The sequence below is a fragment of the Camelus bactrianus genome, chromosome X (assembly GCF_048773025.1).
Source record: "Camelus bactrianus isolate YW-2024 breed Bactrian camel chromosome X, ASM4877302v1, whole genome shotgun sequence".
NCBI classification, from domain to species: domain Eukaryota; kingdom Metazoa; phylum Chordata; class Mammalia; order Artiodactyla; family Camelidae; genus Camelus; species Camelus bactrianus.
In genome coordinates, this window is record NC_133575.1 from 46,428,396 (window position 1) to 46,443,989 (window position 15,594).

Genomic DNA, 15,594 nt, shown 5'->3' on the forward strand with positions numbered 1-15,594 from the left:
TCTAACAAAAAAGAAAGCTAAATTTAGATGTTACTTACACTTCAGTATGAATTTGTTGGATGTACTTTTTCTTTTTGAGGTGTTTATGTTTTCAAAGTTTAGTAGACTGTTGGCAGTACTAAACCTAGAGGTAGACTTCTGGTATACTTTTGGTGAACTTACAGTCAATCTGGGGCCTGAAAGAGAAGCAATTAAGCTTCTTAGAATGCTTAATATCACTTTCTTGCAGTTCAGGGATATATAACAATTAAAAGTCATAGAAAAGTTCTACCTAATAGAGTATATCACTATCAGGTCAATTGGCAAGTACACTGGGTGCTAGACTTCATTTTCTCATAAAAGAAATAAACAATAGATTCATTGTGAGGAGTAATGTGGACTAATGAGAACCCTTATCACCAAGGAGGTAGAGCTATTGGAGAAAGTAATTCAAAGAGCTTTCCCAATATGAGATACGGGGGTATATCTCATATACATGATATCTCATGGCTTACCAATTACTCAAGTATTGCTGTATAAAGATCTTTTTCATATACTTAATCTCTTGTACCCTGAAGACCATAAGCACCTACCTCCAATACTCTGTTTATTTGAATAGACTGAGCAAACAGGGATTAACAGTATGACTACTGAATATTGCAGAGACCAGAAAAGTTGATCTCTTCTACCTGGGTCAGCCAGTAAGGAAAATGCCCTCATACTGGAGGAAGCAGACTCAACCCAAAAGTCATGCTTCAAACTCATCTTGTGAAGGAAACCCAAAATAAACACAGCCTGGGGTGGGCAAAGGCAAGAGACCCCTGTTGGCTCCAGGGAAAGTCAAGTCAATAGTCTAGCAGGGGGAGGAATTGCTTCACTCACTCTTAAACCTCCAACCCCAGGCAGGGGAGGGAAAGGGGTGCTCACGTGACTTGTGGTGAAATAGGGAAGGAAGGGAAATGTGAGATAGGAGTGGGAGTCCAAATAAGAGATATAAGGAAGAAAAGGAAGTGAGCAAGCACAGACGCTGGCAGCTATCAGGAGTCCAAGCCCTTTTGACAACAGGAGGCTGGAAGAAAGGACAGAAGTGGCTCTGGCTATGATGGGGCTCTTACTGGGCATGCTGTTCCTGAGCCACCTAATGGTGGTCACCTGTGGTAAGGCAACAAAGTGGATCCTGGCTGCCACTGCTGGCACAGGCAAAATTCTGGTGGAGGGGATATAGAATTAAATGCCTACTGAGGAATACCTACTGTTGCTGAGTAGCTGAGTGTTCTCAGCCAATGCTCCAGATTCTCTCAGCTTTGGGCAGATGGAAGGAAGGTGGCTGAAGGCTGTTGAAGAAGCCAGGAGGTAAGTTTGGGTAGGAATTGAGAAGGATTCTCTATTGGAAAACATTCAAATCTTTTTCTAGTACTTGTCATATCTCAGGGACATTAAAAAGTACCCATTGCCACCAAAATTGCTCCTCCATCTGTTACCTTTCACCTAAAATTCTACCATTATACCTTAACCCCTCTGTTTCTAGATTTTGACCCCTGTTAAGATATACACTCCCCAAAGAAGTAATGTCAAGAGATAGCTGGGCCCTTATAGGTAACCTATATCCACCTCTCACTGATATGAACAAGTGCTCATTATGTCTGTTCACATACTTCCAGTGACTAGAATTCACTACTTCTCCAGACCATCTAGTCTATCCAAGGGCAGCTCCAACTGTTAGAAAGTTTTTTCTTGTGTTGAACTAAATCCACTTCCTTGTGGCTTCCATCCAAATCCCCAGCCCTATTTCTTGGAGACACATCTCCTCCCTCTATGTTGTGACAGCTCTTTAGAGTTCTGAGGACAGACACCAGGTCCCTTTTATTCAACTCTTTTCCAAGCTAAACAGCCTTAGATCCTTTAGATGTTCTTCACAGGACTTGATTTCTTACCACCTCTTGGGGTAACTCACTTCCCTGTGTACATGGTCCAGTTTGTCTGGGCTATTTGTGGGAGCCTAATGCTGGACACATATCCCTAAAGAGGTCTGACTATCTTATAGTAGCATTATTTTGGGGGATCTTCCTCCATCCTCATTTATATCCCTGTGAATTGAAACAGCCTTTTAAGAAACTAAGCCTGGGTAATAACTAAGTGAAACACCAGATAGGGTAAAAGGATTCTTGCTGCAAATCTGCTTGTTCCATGTCCTTAGAGGGAGAGGCTAGATGGGTGTTAGCTTGGTGTCCCTTGTGTGGTCAGAAAGAACCCTACTTCCCATAGCTGACTTGGATTAGGCTACCCTATCCTGGGGCTATGTGTCCCATCAAATTCTAGAACTTCGACGTTAGAAGAGACACTGAATTAAGTCACCCAAGAAGGAAAATAATTTGTTCCAGGCCACAGAGAATTAGTAGAAGAGTTAACACTCCAAAAAATACTGTTCTTTCTACAACTATAATATTTTCAATATTTAACATATTTTAGAGTAGATCTCTCTACGTTCTCCAAATCTGTTGTGAGCTGGGACTTACAGAGGCAGGGCTGGAGCTCAGGGAAACATTTTGAAAATGTTAAATTTAAGTTGTGTGTGTGTGTTTGCATGCATGTATATTGTTCCCTCCACAACTTGTGAGGTCCTTTAGACCTGGAATCAGGCCTTCTATTTGCACAGAGGGCCTTACACCACAGACCTGAGACTGAGGACACTGAATGGCCAGTAATGCTTCCCCTCTCCCTGGATCTGTGTCCTCAGATCATCTGTATACTGAAGAGATCAGCTTGGCTAGCTTCAAAAGGCCCTGCCAGCTGCACAGCCCTGTAGGACTGTGGCTTCACTTTTAAAAAGCCTCTAGATCTAAGACATATGTTGATATAATCATAATAAAATAAGTCCTAGCATTTACATTTTATAAGCATTATAAACATTTTATAAATACCTAATATATAAGCTAATTTTTTATTGAGAACACATCCCAAGAAGGGGACAGAGGCCATACATGGAGGTGTGGGGTCATGGGAAGATCTCACCCTCTGTTTGATGATGGGAGGAGGAAAATTCAAAAAGGGACCAAGAATGGACCTCATAAAAGGCCGTATAGCCCCCAAACTAGGTTTTCCCTTTCTTTAGGACCATCACACAGGCTGTAGACTTTTTTTGTTTTTCTAAGTCCAGGTCCCAGGATCAGAGTAGGCTCCAGTACTGTCCCTTCTTTCTCAAGTCAAAACAAAGTCCTCTGTGTCAATGCCCAGACCTTTTCTTTCTTCTGACAGGGGACAATATTTGAAGGAAATTCAATCATTCCCTGAGGGAGTAGAGCTAGATTCTGAAGTTCTGGGAAAGGATTTATAGAAAGCAGCTGGCAAATGGGGAAATTTTTTTTCCAGGCAGTCAGGAGGATATTATCCAGCCCTAGGATAAGACCCCTTAAACTATGTCAAATAGGCCCAGATAAGGGACTGTTGTTTTCAGCTGCAGTTGATAGATTACTAAGTTAAAAAATTAAGAAGACAGTGTAGCATCTGAAAACCTTCATTCTAGGCCTCCAGGCCCAGGTCTGCCTCTGCTGTCTGTGTGAATTTGTGTAACCACGTTTCTCTCTCTGGGCCTCAACTTGTCCATATGTACCATGAAGAAATGTGATTAAGTGTTTTCTACCATTCTGGAAGTCTCCAACTTATATCATGTCTGGTAGGATAGCCCTGTTGTACCAAGTACCTTGCCATTTGGTGGTTTGTATGGATCCATAATGGACAGAGCATCCCCCCAAAAGTTGACATTTTCCTGAAATTGATTTTCCATACCCAATCTTCCAGGAAAGTCAGAAGTATTTCTTAATTTGGCTAACATTTCACATTGGCTGCCAAGCCAGCCCTGTTGCTGAAGTTACAGGCTACTGTGTCCTCTCTAGTTGCCCTACAACACAGGGATGACTTATTACCTGCCCATAACTTGGTAGGTCCCATCAGGTTGGAAAGAGGAGCTCCTTACCTTCTCATATGCTAACTTCTCCCTTCAGGTCATTATTAAAGGAGACAATTATCCAATATAATGAATCTGTCTACCCTGAGGAAGACATATTGAGGACTTCTATAGGATAAGAAGTATCAAGACAAATAGGTGAAGTTTCTCTTGAGGCATGGGACAGAACTAACATTTATCCCACATCTACTGAATGCCAACCACTATGCTAGGCACTTTCACACCTATGAGCTCATTTGACCTTCATATGAATATGAACCCTCAATGGAAGGTTCATTATTATATCTATTTACTAATAATGACCTGAAGCTCAGATAGGTTTAGTCATTTACCCAAGGTCACACAGAGAGATATATGGTAAGGTAGACCTTAAACTGAAATTTGTATTACTTTTCTTACTACATCATGCAGTACTTCACTGCCCTCCTGATCTCACTAGGTGCTCCTAATAATTGTTTCTCTAAGCTCTCTGTGCACCAGAGGAATAATTGGAATTATAAGCCTATGCTATTGAAGTTACCTTTACTTTAGAGGTCAGAGTACATGAGGAATAGTACATTGTCCTTTCTTGTAATGCCCTGTGCCTACCATACACTCCCTCTTTATGCTACTGATGAAGCAGGAGGAATAAAAGGAAAGCAGAAAAAAAATGAAAAAGGAAGAATAAGAGGAACAAGATGGAAGAATGGGTGAAAAGAAGGAAGAAGAAAGGAGGGGGGAAGAAAAAAAAACAAAAGAGGGGAAATATGCCATTATTGTCTGGTAACTAACTCTGTCCCATTCTCCTATTCTGAAATGGAGGAGTCAAGCCTGACCTACTTCTAGAAGTGACTTTTGAGACTGAGAAATTGGACTGGCTGTCCATATTTTTGACAGACCAGAATGTGTTATGTGAGAATCCCCAGCAAGTTCCCAGAGTAATGCAAGACAGGCCTTGCAGCTTCCCCTAGGTCAAAGGGAAGACATATATATTCACACAGGCATTTTTAGCTGCTCCAGATATTCTCACAGCAGAATGCTGCTTTGTTGTCTCAAGAGGGAGGAGGGTGTGAGAATGCTTTTCAAAGGAGGAGAGAAAGAGTTGAGAGGGCTGGAGAAAGATTAGTGGGAAAAAGCACATTAAACTGAAATGGTCAGGTGGTTTTCACAGGGCTTAAGGTTGGTATGTTTGTGCTTGCAAGAGATCAAAAATATATATAGGCATGTGTGTCTGTGATGATAACGCTGTATCTGCAAGCATATGGAGGCGGGAACTATCAAAAGCACAGTAAAACCTACCACCTGGTGAAAGCTAATCACCAGCTAAAACATGTAATTATTTAATTTCTGTTTCCATTAAGTATATTATAACTGAGTCACGTAGGATGGGAAAGGACCCTAAAGAATAAGGCCGTTCAAGATCTAAACAAAGATCAGAATGTGCCCTAGACAGTCTAGTCCATCATAGACAGCTCTGATTAATTACAAAGTTCATTTTTGGGGCAAACCAAAACCTGCTTTATTGTGCTCCCATGTGTGGATCTGGGCTTTTGTCCCTGCCCAGTCTGAAACTCTCTAGAGACTATGTGGTAGATCTAGCAACATGGACTCATGTTTACTTATTCTTTTTCACTCAGGGCTTTTATCTTGCCCAAAGTATGCTGGTTATATTTTAAAATCCCTGGTGAGGGCACAGGCCAAAGCATAGACTTTATTCTCCCCATTGATAGAAATTCTGGTACTTGGCACTACATCCTGAGAGCTAGAAAATATGCTCTCACTCCACTTTCCATCTGCTTGACTGAAGCCTGGGAATCCTAAGATACATTAAAAAAAAAAACCCTTTTATTTAGTAGTAGCTCATATTTTGAAACTGCCTCTCCTAGGAGAGATATAAAAACATATCTAAATTCAATCCTTCACTCCGGACCCCAATCAAATAAGACACAAAATCATTAAAATCTGAGCTTATGGATGGAAGTTTCTTAATGATAGAGGATGGCTCTCTCAATATTTCCATTTTCCCCCCTCCCAGTTTCCCTCCCCAGCAAGCCAAGAAGCAATCACCCTTTGGACTTACCAACATCCCTACCAGCCATGTCTAGGACCATACTCAGAACATTTTCCTCTCCAGAACTTTTCCTCTCCATTCCTCCTCAGGATGAAAACTTCCAGTGTACCTTTGCTGAGAACTCAGAGAAGCAAAAGGAGAAATAAATAGAGAAAAAGAGAAATTAGAAAAAAAGTCAGGCTTACAAATTATGGGCTTAAACTTAACAATAACTAATGACTTTGTTAAACAGGAATGCATCTCACACAAGTTTCTACCCTCAGAATTGTCCTTTGCCTGCCTCCTTCCTCTCTTCCAGAGAAGAGCTTTATTCTAAGGACCCAATCACTGAGCCCTTCTGAGGAAGCATTGCAGAATAAGCAGGGCAAATAGCCCTTTCTTTCTGAGTCCTGAAGCCACCACATTTCTCCAGGTACATAATTACAAGCAATAAAATAGCTCAGACCCAACTGCTCAGCATTTGTTCTCACATTTGTTTTAGAAAATGTTGAAAGAAGTTTTTTTTCATGTATTTACAGAACGTTGTAATTTGTAGACCCTTAGAGATCATTCTGTCATACATAATTGACCAGCTATCACTTTGTGGTCTCCTCAAATTTAATTTGGAGGAGTAGGCATAATATTATTAGCCTCATCAGAGTCATTGTACAGATGAGGAAGCTGAGGTCACAGAAATATTCCATCCAAATTCTCTACATTATATATGAAGAAAACATATCCTCCTAGGTGAAAAACAACTTGCCCTGGGTCACCTCACAGCGAGGTGGCAGGAAAGGACTTGAAACTCATAAAAACTAAACGACTTTAAGGGCTCTCCTTCTGAGGACTGGTTCTGATTGATGGGAAGACTGGCAGAGAACAAAAGGGCATGGGGAATCTGAAAGTGTGAGTTAAAGTGTTTCTCAGAAGCCTCTTTGAGGCCTGCCACTGCCACCCTAGTCCCCAGGTGGGTGTGCCATCTGTGTATCCTTCCTTCTTTTGTTCCCCTTTTTCAGGCCATCCCATCCTGGAAGTGCCTGAGAATGTGACAGGGCCTTGGAAAGGGGATGTAAATATTCCCTGCACCTATGGTCCTCTGCAAGGCTATACACAAGTCTTGGTAAGGTGGCTGGTACAACGTGACTCAAACCCAGTAACCATCTTTCTACGTGACTACTCTGGAGACCATGTCCAGCAAGCAAAGTACCGGGGTCGCCTACACGTGAACCACCAGGTTCCAGGAGATGTCTCCCTCCAACTGAATACCCTGGAGATGGATGACCGGAGCCACTACACGTGTGAAGTCACTTGGCAGACCTCTGATGGCAACAAAGTCATGAGAGATAAGATCATTGAACTCCGTGTCCAGAAACGTGAGTCACTGTTGGGGCTAGGAAAGTACTGGTAAGCAAAGACCCATTAGAAGACTGTAATCCTAGAAAACCCTGAGAAACCCAGAGAGCTTTGTTTCCTTGTGCATAATCCCTCTTCAGTTATATGTGCTATCAGAAGAAGTGGACAGAGTGACCTCAGTGTTACCACTCTCATGGCAGAATTTAAAAAGTGTTGGGAATGCTCACTTGCCTTCAAATCTCTACACCTTCAAAGTGTCCCAGAAATTCCAGCATCCATAGCATGATTGCCTTTCTTGTGCTCTGAGTCTTAAACCTCATAAAAATGAGTATATCTGATCAGTATATTGGAGAGTGGCTAGATACTGACAGAAAAGTTATAGGGAAAGGAATGCACGGATTAATTTTGCTGGCTTGACAATTTTACAAATGTCTGGCCCTGGTAATCCAAAACTGCAGATAATCCAAAAACTCTACTTGAGCCTAAAACAACACAAAATAAAAACAGTATTTATTTTTTAGTCAGTTGATTTTTTAAATTCCGGATAATCCAAAACTTCAGGTAATACAAAATGGTACCTAATCTTCCAAAGGAAGATCTTTTTTATTTAAATTTTCCTATTCCCTTTTTCCTTCCCAAGTGAAGAACCCCTGTTACTTCCCATTGCAGAAATATATCTATACCTCTGAAACCCAGCAGGGATGAATCAACCTTGTATTCCCATATCCTTGTAGCTTCCCAGAGCCTCCTCTCTTGTCTTTCTTTTGCAGTCCCTGTATCTAAGCCCACAGTGACGACTGGCAATGACTATGGCTTCACAGTACCCCAGGGAATGAGGATTAGCCTTCAATGCCAAGCTCGAGGTTCTCCTCCCATCAGTTATGTTTGGTACAAGGAACAGATTAACAATCAAGAACCCATCAAACTAGCAACCAGGAGTACCTTACTCTTCAAGCCTGCAGTGGTGACTGACTCAGGCTTTTATTTCTGTACTGCCAAGGGCCGAGTAGGCTCTGAGCAGCACAGTGACACTGTGAAGTTTGTGGTCAAGGGTGAGTAACCCTCTTTCCTGGTGAACATCTCAACAGACCACCTTGTTCCAGAGAAATATCAGTATAATGTCCTTATTCCCAAGAAAAGAAGTTGGGATGGGGGGGTGGGGAGGGAGTCCTGGGTTGTTCAATTATAAAAACAAAAAATTCTACACTGGGGACAATAGGGCTGGAGACAGTGCCTGTCATGTTGTAGGTTAAGTAGATAAAAATGATAAAGAGGAAAGTGACATTTACTAGGTATTTTTACTTGCCAGATACAATGCACATGTTTTCCTATTGAATCCCCAAAATATGAGATAGTTATCATTACCTTCACTTTACAGAAGAAGAAACTGAGTCAGAAAGGGAAATCTACTTGCCCAGGGACTCACATCTTAGAAGTTCAATCCTGGATTTGCACTCAAACTTCATGTTCTTTCCCCTATGTCTGATTGCCTTACATGGTTGAACCTATACCAACTCCTGGGCACCCTTTTGAATAGTTTTTGTTTGTTTGTTTTTGTTGTGCTTTGTTTGGTGAGTTTTTTGTTGTTGTTATTTTGTTGGTTGATTATGTTTGGTTTTCCTTTATAAAATAAAGCCCAGATCTCTACATAGTTTCTTTAAATCCACCCCCTCCTTTTTCTTAAAGCCAAATGCAAGTACTGATTGAAGTCTCAATGAATATCAACTCTGGTTAATCAAGATCTGACTATTCACTACAGCATTTTCTTGGGAACACTACAAACTATGTACATAAAGATTGTAGGCTGAGTTTAAATGAACAGCCTAGCAGCGATATGTCCGAGTGAGTCTTGTTGCCTTTCAAGAAATCTCCTTGGAAGGAAATACACTTATTTCAGTAAGGTTTTCATTGCCCAAAGCACGTTGGGAACTGCTTGTAGGAAATTACATTCACAGCCACCTGAAAATTATTATCCTCTGAGGCTAGCTCTGTATAAGGAAATTGAGCAAACTGGCTTTTTCCATTTGGATTACGAGACTAATGTTGGATTTAGACTCCTATTTTGCCTGCAGGGATTTGTTTCCCAAAGTTGAGCTGTAGTGAGGATGTATGTGCTGTAGGTTTTGGTCTGTTAGTTTACAGGGTATCAAGGGCAGTCTCATTCTCAGAGAATTATATGGACACTGGTCTAGTTCTCTGAGGTGACAATCAGGTCAAGTAGAGAGAACAGGACATGGCCAGGAAGTCCAAGAATGTATACTTCATAAAGAGACAAGTTGAACACTCTCAGCTTTCTCTGAGTTCATTCCTAGCCCATCTGGCTAGGACCTTGCTCACAACCAATTAACCTGTCAATTCCTTTTGACAATCCATGCTTACAGGCAGCTGTTAGGCAGTGCTCACTATTGACCTCTATGGACAGATAAGGAAACTGAGATTCAGAGAAGTTACTCTAAGCCTTCTATCCTTCCCTGCTTTCTGAGCCAAGCTACTCTCTCTTGGCTTCCTCTACCTGCCTCTTTCTCCATTTCAATCTGGTCCCATAAGTTTGGTCTCCTGTTTCATCTCTGCCTTACATAGCTCTCAGCCCCTCATCCCTCCACCTCAGCCTCTGTACGGATCCTCGGTTCTAGGATGGCTCTGTGGGCCATGTCTTTGCTCACAATCTTTGGCTGCTGAGCTCTACTAGCAGAAAAAGCCCAGTGATGCATTGGTCCCAGTTTAGTTTCATGCTCTGTGACATCCATTGCCTATCCCCATGCTATTTATCAATCAATGTGCTCATCTTTGTCCCATTCCTTATAGGAGCTATTCAAAACACTTTCTGCCTAGTTTCATGTCCCCAGCCCTGATCCCAGCGATGAGGTCACCTCTGCCTTCTTTGAGAAGATCCAGACCCTTCCCTCAAATGTGAATTCTATCAACCATAATCTATCTTGACATTTCCCTACCCATCCTCTCTTGGCTCAGAGTACAATGTGCCTTTCTTCTCTTCATAGCAAACTCTCTCTGAGCTCTTAACCTCAACTACTCCAACTCTCTGTTTCACCCATTATCCTCTACAAAAGCCTAAAATGTATGTCTGTATGGATGGATTATATGATATATATCTATGTATGTATGTAAACCTAATGTGTATATGTATGTAAATATCATATATATGTATGTTATTTAATATATATACACACATATATGTTACTTAAAATAACATAAAAATCTTTCTTCCCATCTGCCACCCCCTCTCTCTCCTTTGGCCACTACCAACCTACTGTCCCTCTCAATTTATCACAACATAACTTTGTAAACTGGAGTCATCACTGACCTCCAAATCACCAAAGTTCCATTTACACTCATCCTCCTCAATACCTCTGTAGCAGTTAGCCCTGTTGAACATTTCTTCCTCTTCAAAGCCTTTTCAACCACTGGTATCAACACCACCTCTCTCTTGGTTCTCCTAGGACCTATCTGTCTGATCCTTCTCAGACCCTTTTGCTGTCTCTTCCTTGATCCACCCATTGATTTTAAGTATCCTTAAAGACATTCCTGTCTTCCTGTATGTCTATAGCATTTTATAATTTTATAAGAGGATTTTTATTAACTTATGTGGCTTCAAATATCACCTCTAAGCTAACAATACTCAAATCAACAATTTCATCCCCAATTTCTCTCCTTAGAGCCTGATTTCAATGACTAGTTACCTCTGGACAGCTTCATTTTTAATCCCGCTTGTCTAAAACTAAACTTACCTTTTATTCACAAAAACTACTCCTCAAACCTGTGAGAAGGTTCAGCAATGTCTTTCACTCTTCCTTCTCCTTCACCTCTCAAATAATCATCAAGATCACCAAGTTCCGTGAATTCAACTACTGAATCAGTTCTCTTATTAAGCTCTTCTTCTTTTCCCATACTCTCATAGTTTATTCCTCTTTTTCCCTGAACAATTTCAATAGCTTTTTAAATGATCTCCCCATGTCCTCCCATCCTCACCAAAACATCGACTTATTCAACATTTATTGAGTATCTGTTATATGCCACTAGACATAAAATCCATGACTAGCTCTCCATAGTTCAGCAAAGTACCTGGCAGATAGGAGGCTCTTAATGAATATTTGTCAATGACAGGTCAAAATATGCCCTCTCTTATCTTCAAAAACTCTATCACACTTTGTCAGAATTATTTTCCCAAAACTTAGATTAAGCAATGTAAGTTTTCCTTCCTCAACAACATTCTGTTACTCCCCATGAATGCTTCTACCAAAGAACAAAGCCTTAACTCCCTTAATCTGTTTCCAGCTTATCTATTCAGCCTTATCTTCTAAAATATCTCTCCACATCTAAAACAAAATTATGTTCCCTCTGCCTGCAATGTTCTTCCTCCTTCTTTGCCTAAAGAAATTCTATCAACCTTTCATTGACATCTTCCTTTTTTACTGAGATATACTTCACATGTTATAATATTCAACATTTTAAAGTATATAATTCAGTGGCTCAGAAGTTTGTGCAACCATCACCATTATCTATTTCTAGAACATTTCAATCACCTTGGAAGGAAACCTTGTACCCACTAGGTTGTCACTGCTGTTTCCCATTCTCCCATTGCCTAGAAAATACTAATCTGCTTCTGTCTTTATGTATTTACTCTTTCTGGGTATTACATATAAGTTGAACCATAAATATGTGATTTTATTGTGTCTGGTTTCTTTCACTTAGCATAATGTTTTCAAAGTCTATCTACATTGTATCAATACTTCATTCTTTTTATTTCCAAATAATATTCCATTGTGTGGATATAACACATGCTATTATCCATTCATCAGTTGATGGGCATTTGGATTGTTTCTACTTTTTGGCTGTTGTAATATTTTGGCTGTTATAAGTAATGCTTTTATGAGCAATCATGAAAGTTTTCATGTGGATGTACTTTTTCAGTTCTCTTAGGTATATGCCTAAGAGCAGAATTGTTGTATCATATAATCACTCTATGTTTAACTTGTTTTTAATTGAAGCATAGTCAGCTACAATGTGTCGATTTCTGATGTACAGCACAATTTCCCAGTCATGTGTGTATGTGTATATATACACATACATATATTAATTTTCATGTTCTTTTTCACTGAAGGTTATTACAAGATATTGAATATAGTTCCCTGTGCTATACAGAAGAAATTTGTTTCTTTTATCTATTTTTATTTATAGTGGTTATATGTTTAACTTTTTGAGTACCCACCAAACTCTTTCCCAAAGTGACTGCACTATTTTACATTCCCACCAGCAATGCATGAGGGCTACAGTTTTTTCACATCCTCACCAACTTGCTATTTTCTATTTTATTTTTCTTTTAATTATAGCATACTTAGTGAATGTGAAGTGGTATCTCATTGTGGTTATGAATTGCATATACCTAATGACTAACGATGTTGTGTATCTTTTCATGTGCTTATTAGCCATTTCTATGCCTTCTTTGGAGAACTGCTTATTCATATACTTTGCACATTTTTTAACATTTTTATTGATTTATAATCATTTTACAATGTTGTGTCAAATTCCAGTGTTCAGCACAATTTTTCAGTCATTCATGGACATATACACACTCATTGTCACATTTTTTCCTCTGTGAGTTATCATAACATTTTGTGTATATTTCCCTGTGCTATACAGTGTAATCTTGTTTATCTATTCTACAATTTTGAAATCCCAGTCTATCCCTTCCCACCCTCCACCACCCTGGTAACAACAAGTCTGTATTCTCTGTCTGTGAGTCTATTTCTGTCCTGTATTTATGCTTTGTTTTTGTTTGTTTGTTTGTTTTTGTTTCTGTTTTTTAGATTCCACATATGAGCGATCCCATATGGTATTTTTCTTTCTCTTTCTGGCTTACTTCACTTAGAATGACATTCTCCAGGAGCATCCATGTTGCTGCAAATGGCATTATGTTGTCGGTTTTTATGGCTGAGTAGTATATCACCTCACACCAGTCAGAATGGCCATCATTCAAAAATCCACAAATGACAAATGCTGGAGAGGCTGTGGAGAAAGGGGAACTCTCCTACACTGCTCGTGGGAATGCAGTTTGGTGCAGCCACTATGGAAAACAGTGTGGAGATTCCTCAAAAGACTAGGAATAGACTTACCATATGACCCAGGAATCCCACTCCTGGGCTTTTATCCAGAAGGAAATCTACTTCAGGATGACACCTGCACCCAAATGTTCATAGAAGCACTATTTACAACAGCCAAAACATGGAAACAACCTAAATGTCCATCAACAGGTGACTGGATACATTGCACATTTTAAAATTTGGTTGTTCACCTTTTTATTGTTGAGTTGTAAGTGTTCTTTATGTATTCTGAGTACTAGACCATTTTCAGATATACTATTTGCAAATATTTTCTCCCATTCTTTAGGTTGCCCTTCACTTTCTTGATAGAGCCCTTTGATGAACAAAAGTTTTAATGCAGATGAAGCCCAGCTTATCTGCTATTTTTCTTTTGATGCTTGTGCTTTGGTATTATAGCTAAGAATCCATAACCAAACTCAAGGTTATAAAGGTTTATTTCTAATGTTTTCTTTTAAGAATTTTATAGTTTTAGCTCTTATGTTTAGGTCTTTGATTCATTTTGAGTTGATTTTTTTGTATATGGTATGAGGTAGAGACCCAATTTCATTATTTTGTTATCCAGTTGTGCCAACACCATTAGTTGAGGAAACTACTCTTTCTCATTAAATAGTCTTGGCAGTATTGTCAAAGATTAATGGTCAAAGATACACAGATTTAGTTCTGGACTCTCAATTGTATTACACTAATATTTGTCTATATTTACCTATATTTATACCAGTACCACACTGTTTTGATTTCTGTAACTTCATAGTAAGCTTTGAAATTGGTAAGTGTGAGTCTTCCAATTTTGTTTTTCTTATCTAAGATTTTTAAAGCTATTTGGTTGGGATCCTTTGCAGTTCTCTATGGAACTATATTGGTTCATTAAGGACCAGTTTTTCCCTTTCTGCAAATAGATAATTGAAATTTTGACAGCAATTGAATTAATTCTATAGATTGCTTTGGATAATATTGCCATCTTTTAAATGTTGTAATAGAATTGTGGGGTTTTTTTTTTTACTCTTTAAAATGTTTTATTATATAAGTTTCAAGTGTACAGCATTTTAATACGTAACACTACAGATTATGTCTATATTCACTACAAAGTGATCCCCATCACAAGTCTACTTACCATTCATCACCATACAGTTGACTTCTTTCACCCATTTTGTTCACCCTCCAAACTTCTTCTCCTTTGGTAGTCACTCATTTGATCTCTATATCTACAAATTTGTTTTTGTTTTATTTTGCTTATTTGTTTTTTTTTGTTGTTGTTGTTTTCTTTAGAGACCACACTAAGTGAAATCATACAGTATTTGTCTTTTTCCATCTGACTTATTTCTCTTTGCATAATACCTTCAAGGTCCATTCATGTTGTTGCAAATGGCAAGATTTTATTATTTTTTATGGCTGAGTAGTATCACATTGTATATCCATGCCACATCTTTATCCATTCATCCATCAGTAGGCACTTAGTTTGTTTCCACATCTTGCTATTGTAAATAATGTCACAATGAACATAAGTATGCATATATCTTTTTAAAGTTACTGTCTTTATGTTCTTCAGATAAATACCCAGAAGTCGAATATAGTGGTTCTAGTCTTAACTTTTTGAGGTCACTCCATACTGTTTTCCATAGTGGCAGCAAAATTCATAGTTCCATCAAAAGTGCAATAGGATTTCCTTTTTTCCACCTTATCTCCAGTATTTGTTATTTCTTATCTTTTCAATAATAACCATTCTAACAAGTGTGATATAATATCCCATTGTGGTTTTGATTTGCATTGCCCTAATCATTAGTGACATTAAACACCTTTTCATGTGCCTTTTGGCCATCCATATATCTTCTTCTGTGGGAAAAATTCCTATTCAGATTCTCTGCTGAGTTTTTTATCTGATTGTTTTGTTTTTGTTGTTGTTGTTATCTGACATACATCTCAAAAATGTTATCCTACAACAGTCTACCCACGCAACAGAAATACAAGCTAGAATAAACAAAAGGGACCTAATGAAACTTATAAGCATCTGCACAACAAAGGAAACCATAAGTAAAACAAAAAGATAACCTATGGAATGGGAGAAAATTTTTGCAAATGAAACCGACAAAGGCTTGATCTCCAGAATATATAAGCAGCTCGTATGACTTGATAAGAAAAAAAAAATCTGTAGA

At 39.0% G+C, this 15,594-nt stretch overlaps 1 protein-coding gene across 3 annotated transcripts in view; it reads left to right on the top strand.

The window, feature by feature from the left end:
* Positions 1-978: 978 nt before the first annotated feature.
* Positions 979-15,594, top strand: part of VSIG4 (V-set and immunoglobulin domain containing 4) — a 41,304-nt gene continuing 26,688 nt past the window's right edge. Inside the window, exons 1-3 of one of the 3 annotated variants that reach the window (XM_045509200.2) lie at positions 979-1,136; positions 6,989-7,345; positions 8,096-8,377. In XM_045509200.2, the coding sequence (XP_045365156.1) occupies positions 1,079-1,136; positions 6,989-7,345; positions 8,096-8,377 (697 nt within the window). In that variant the 5' untranslated portion in view covers positions 979-1,078. The remainder of the gene's footprint in view (positions 1,137-6,988; positions 7,346-8,095; positions 8,378-15,594) is intronic. The other 2 variants (XM_010973653.3, XM_010973654.3) reach the window with 2 other exon arrangements.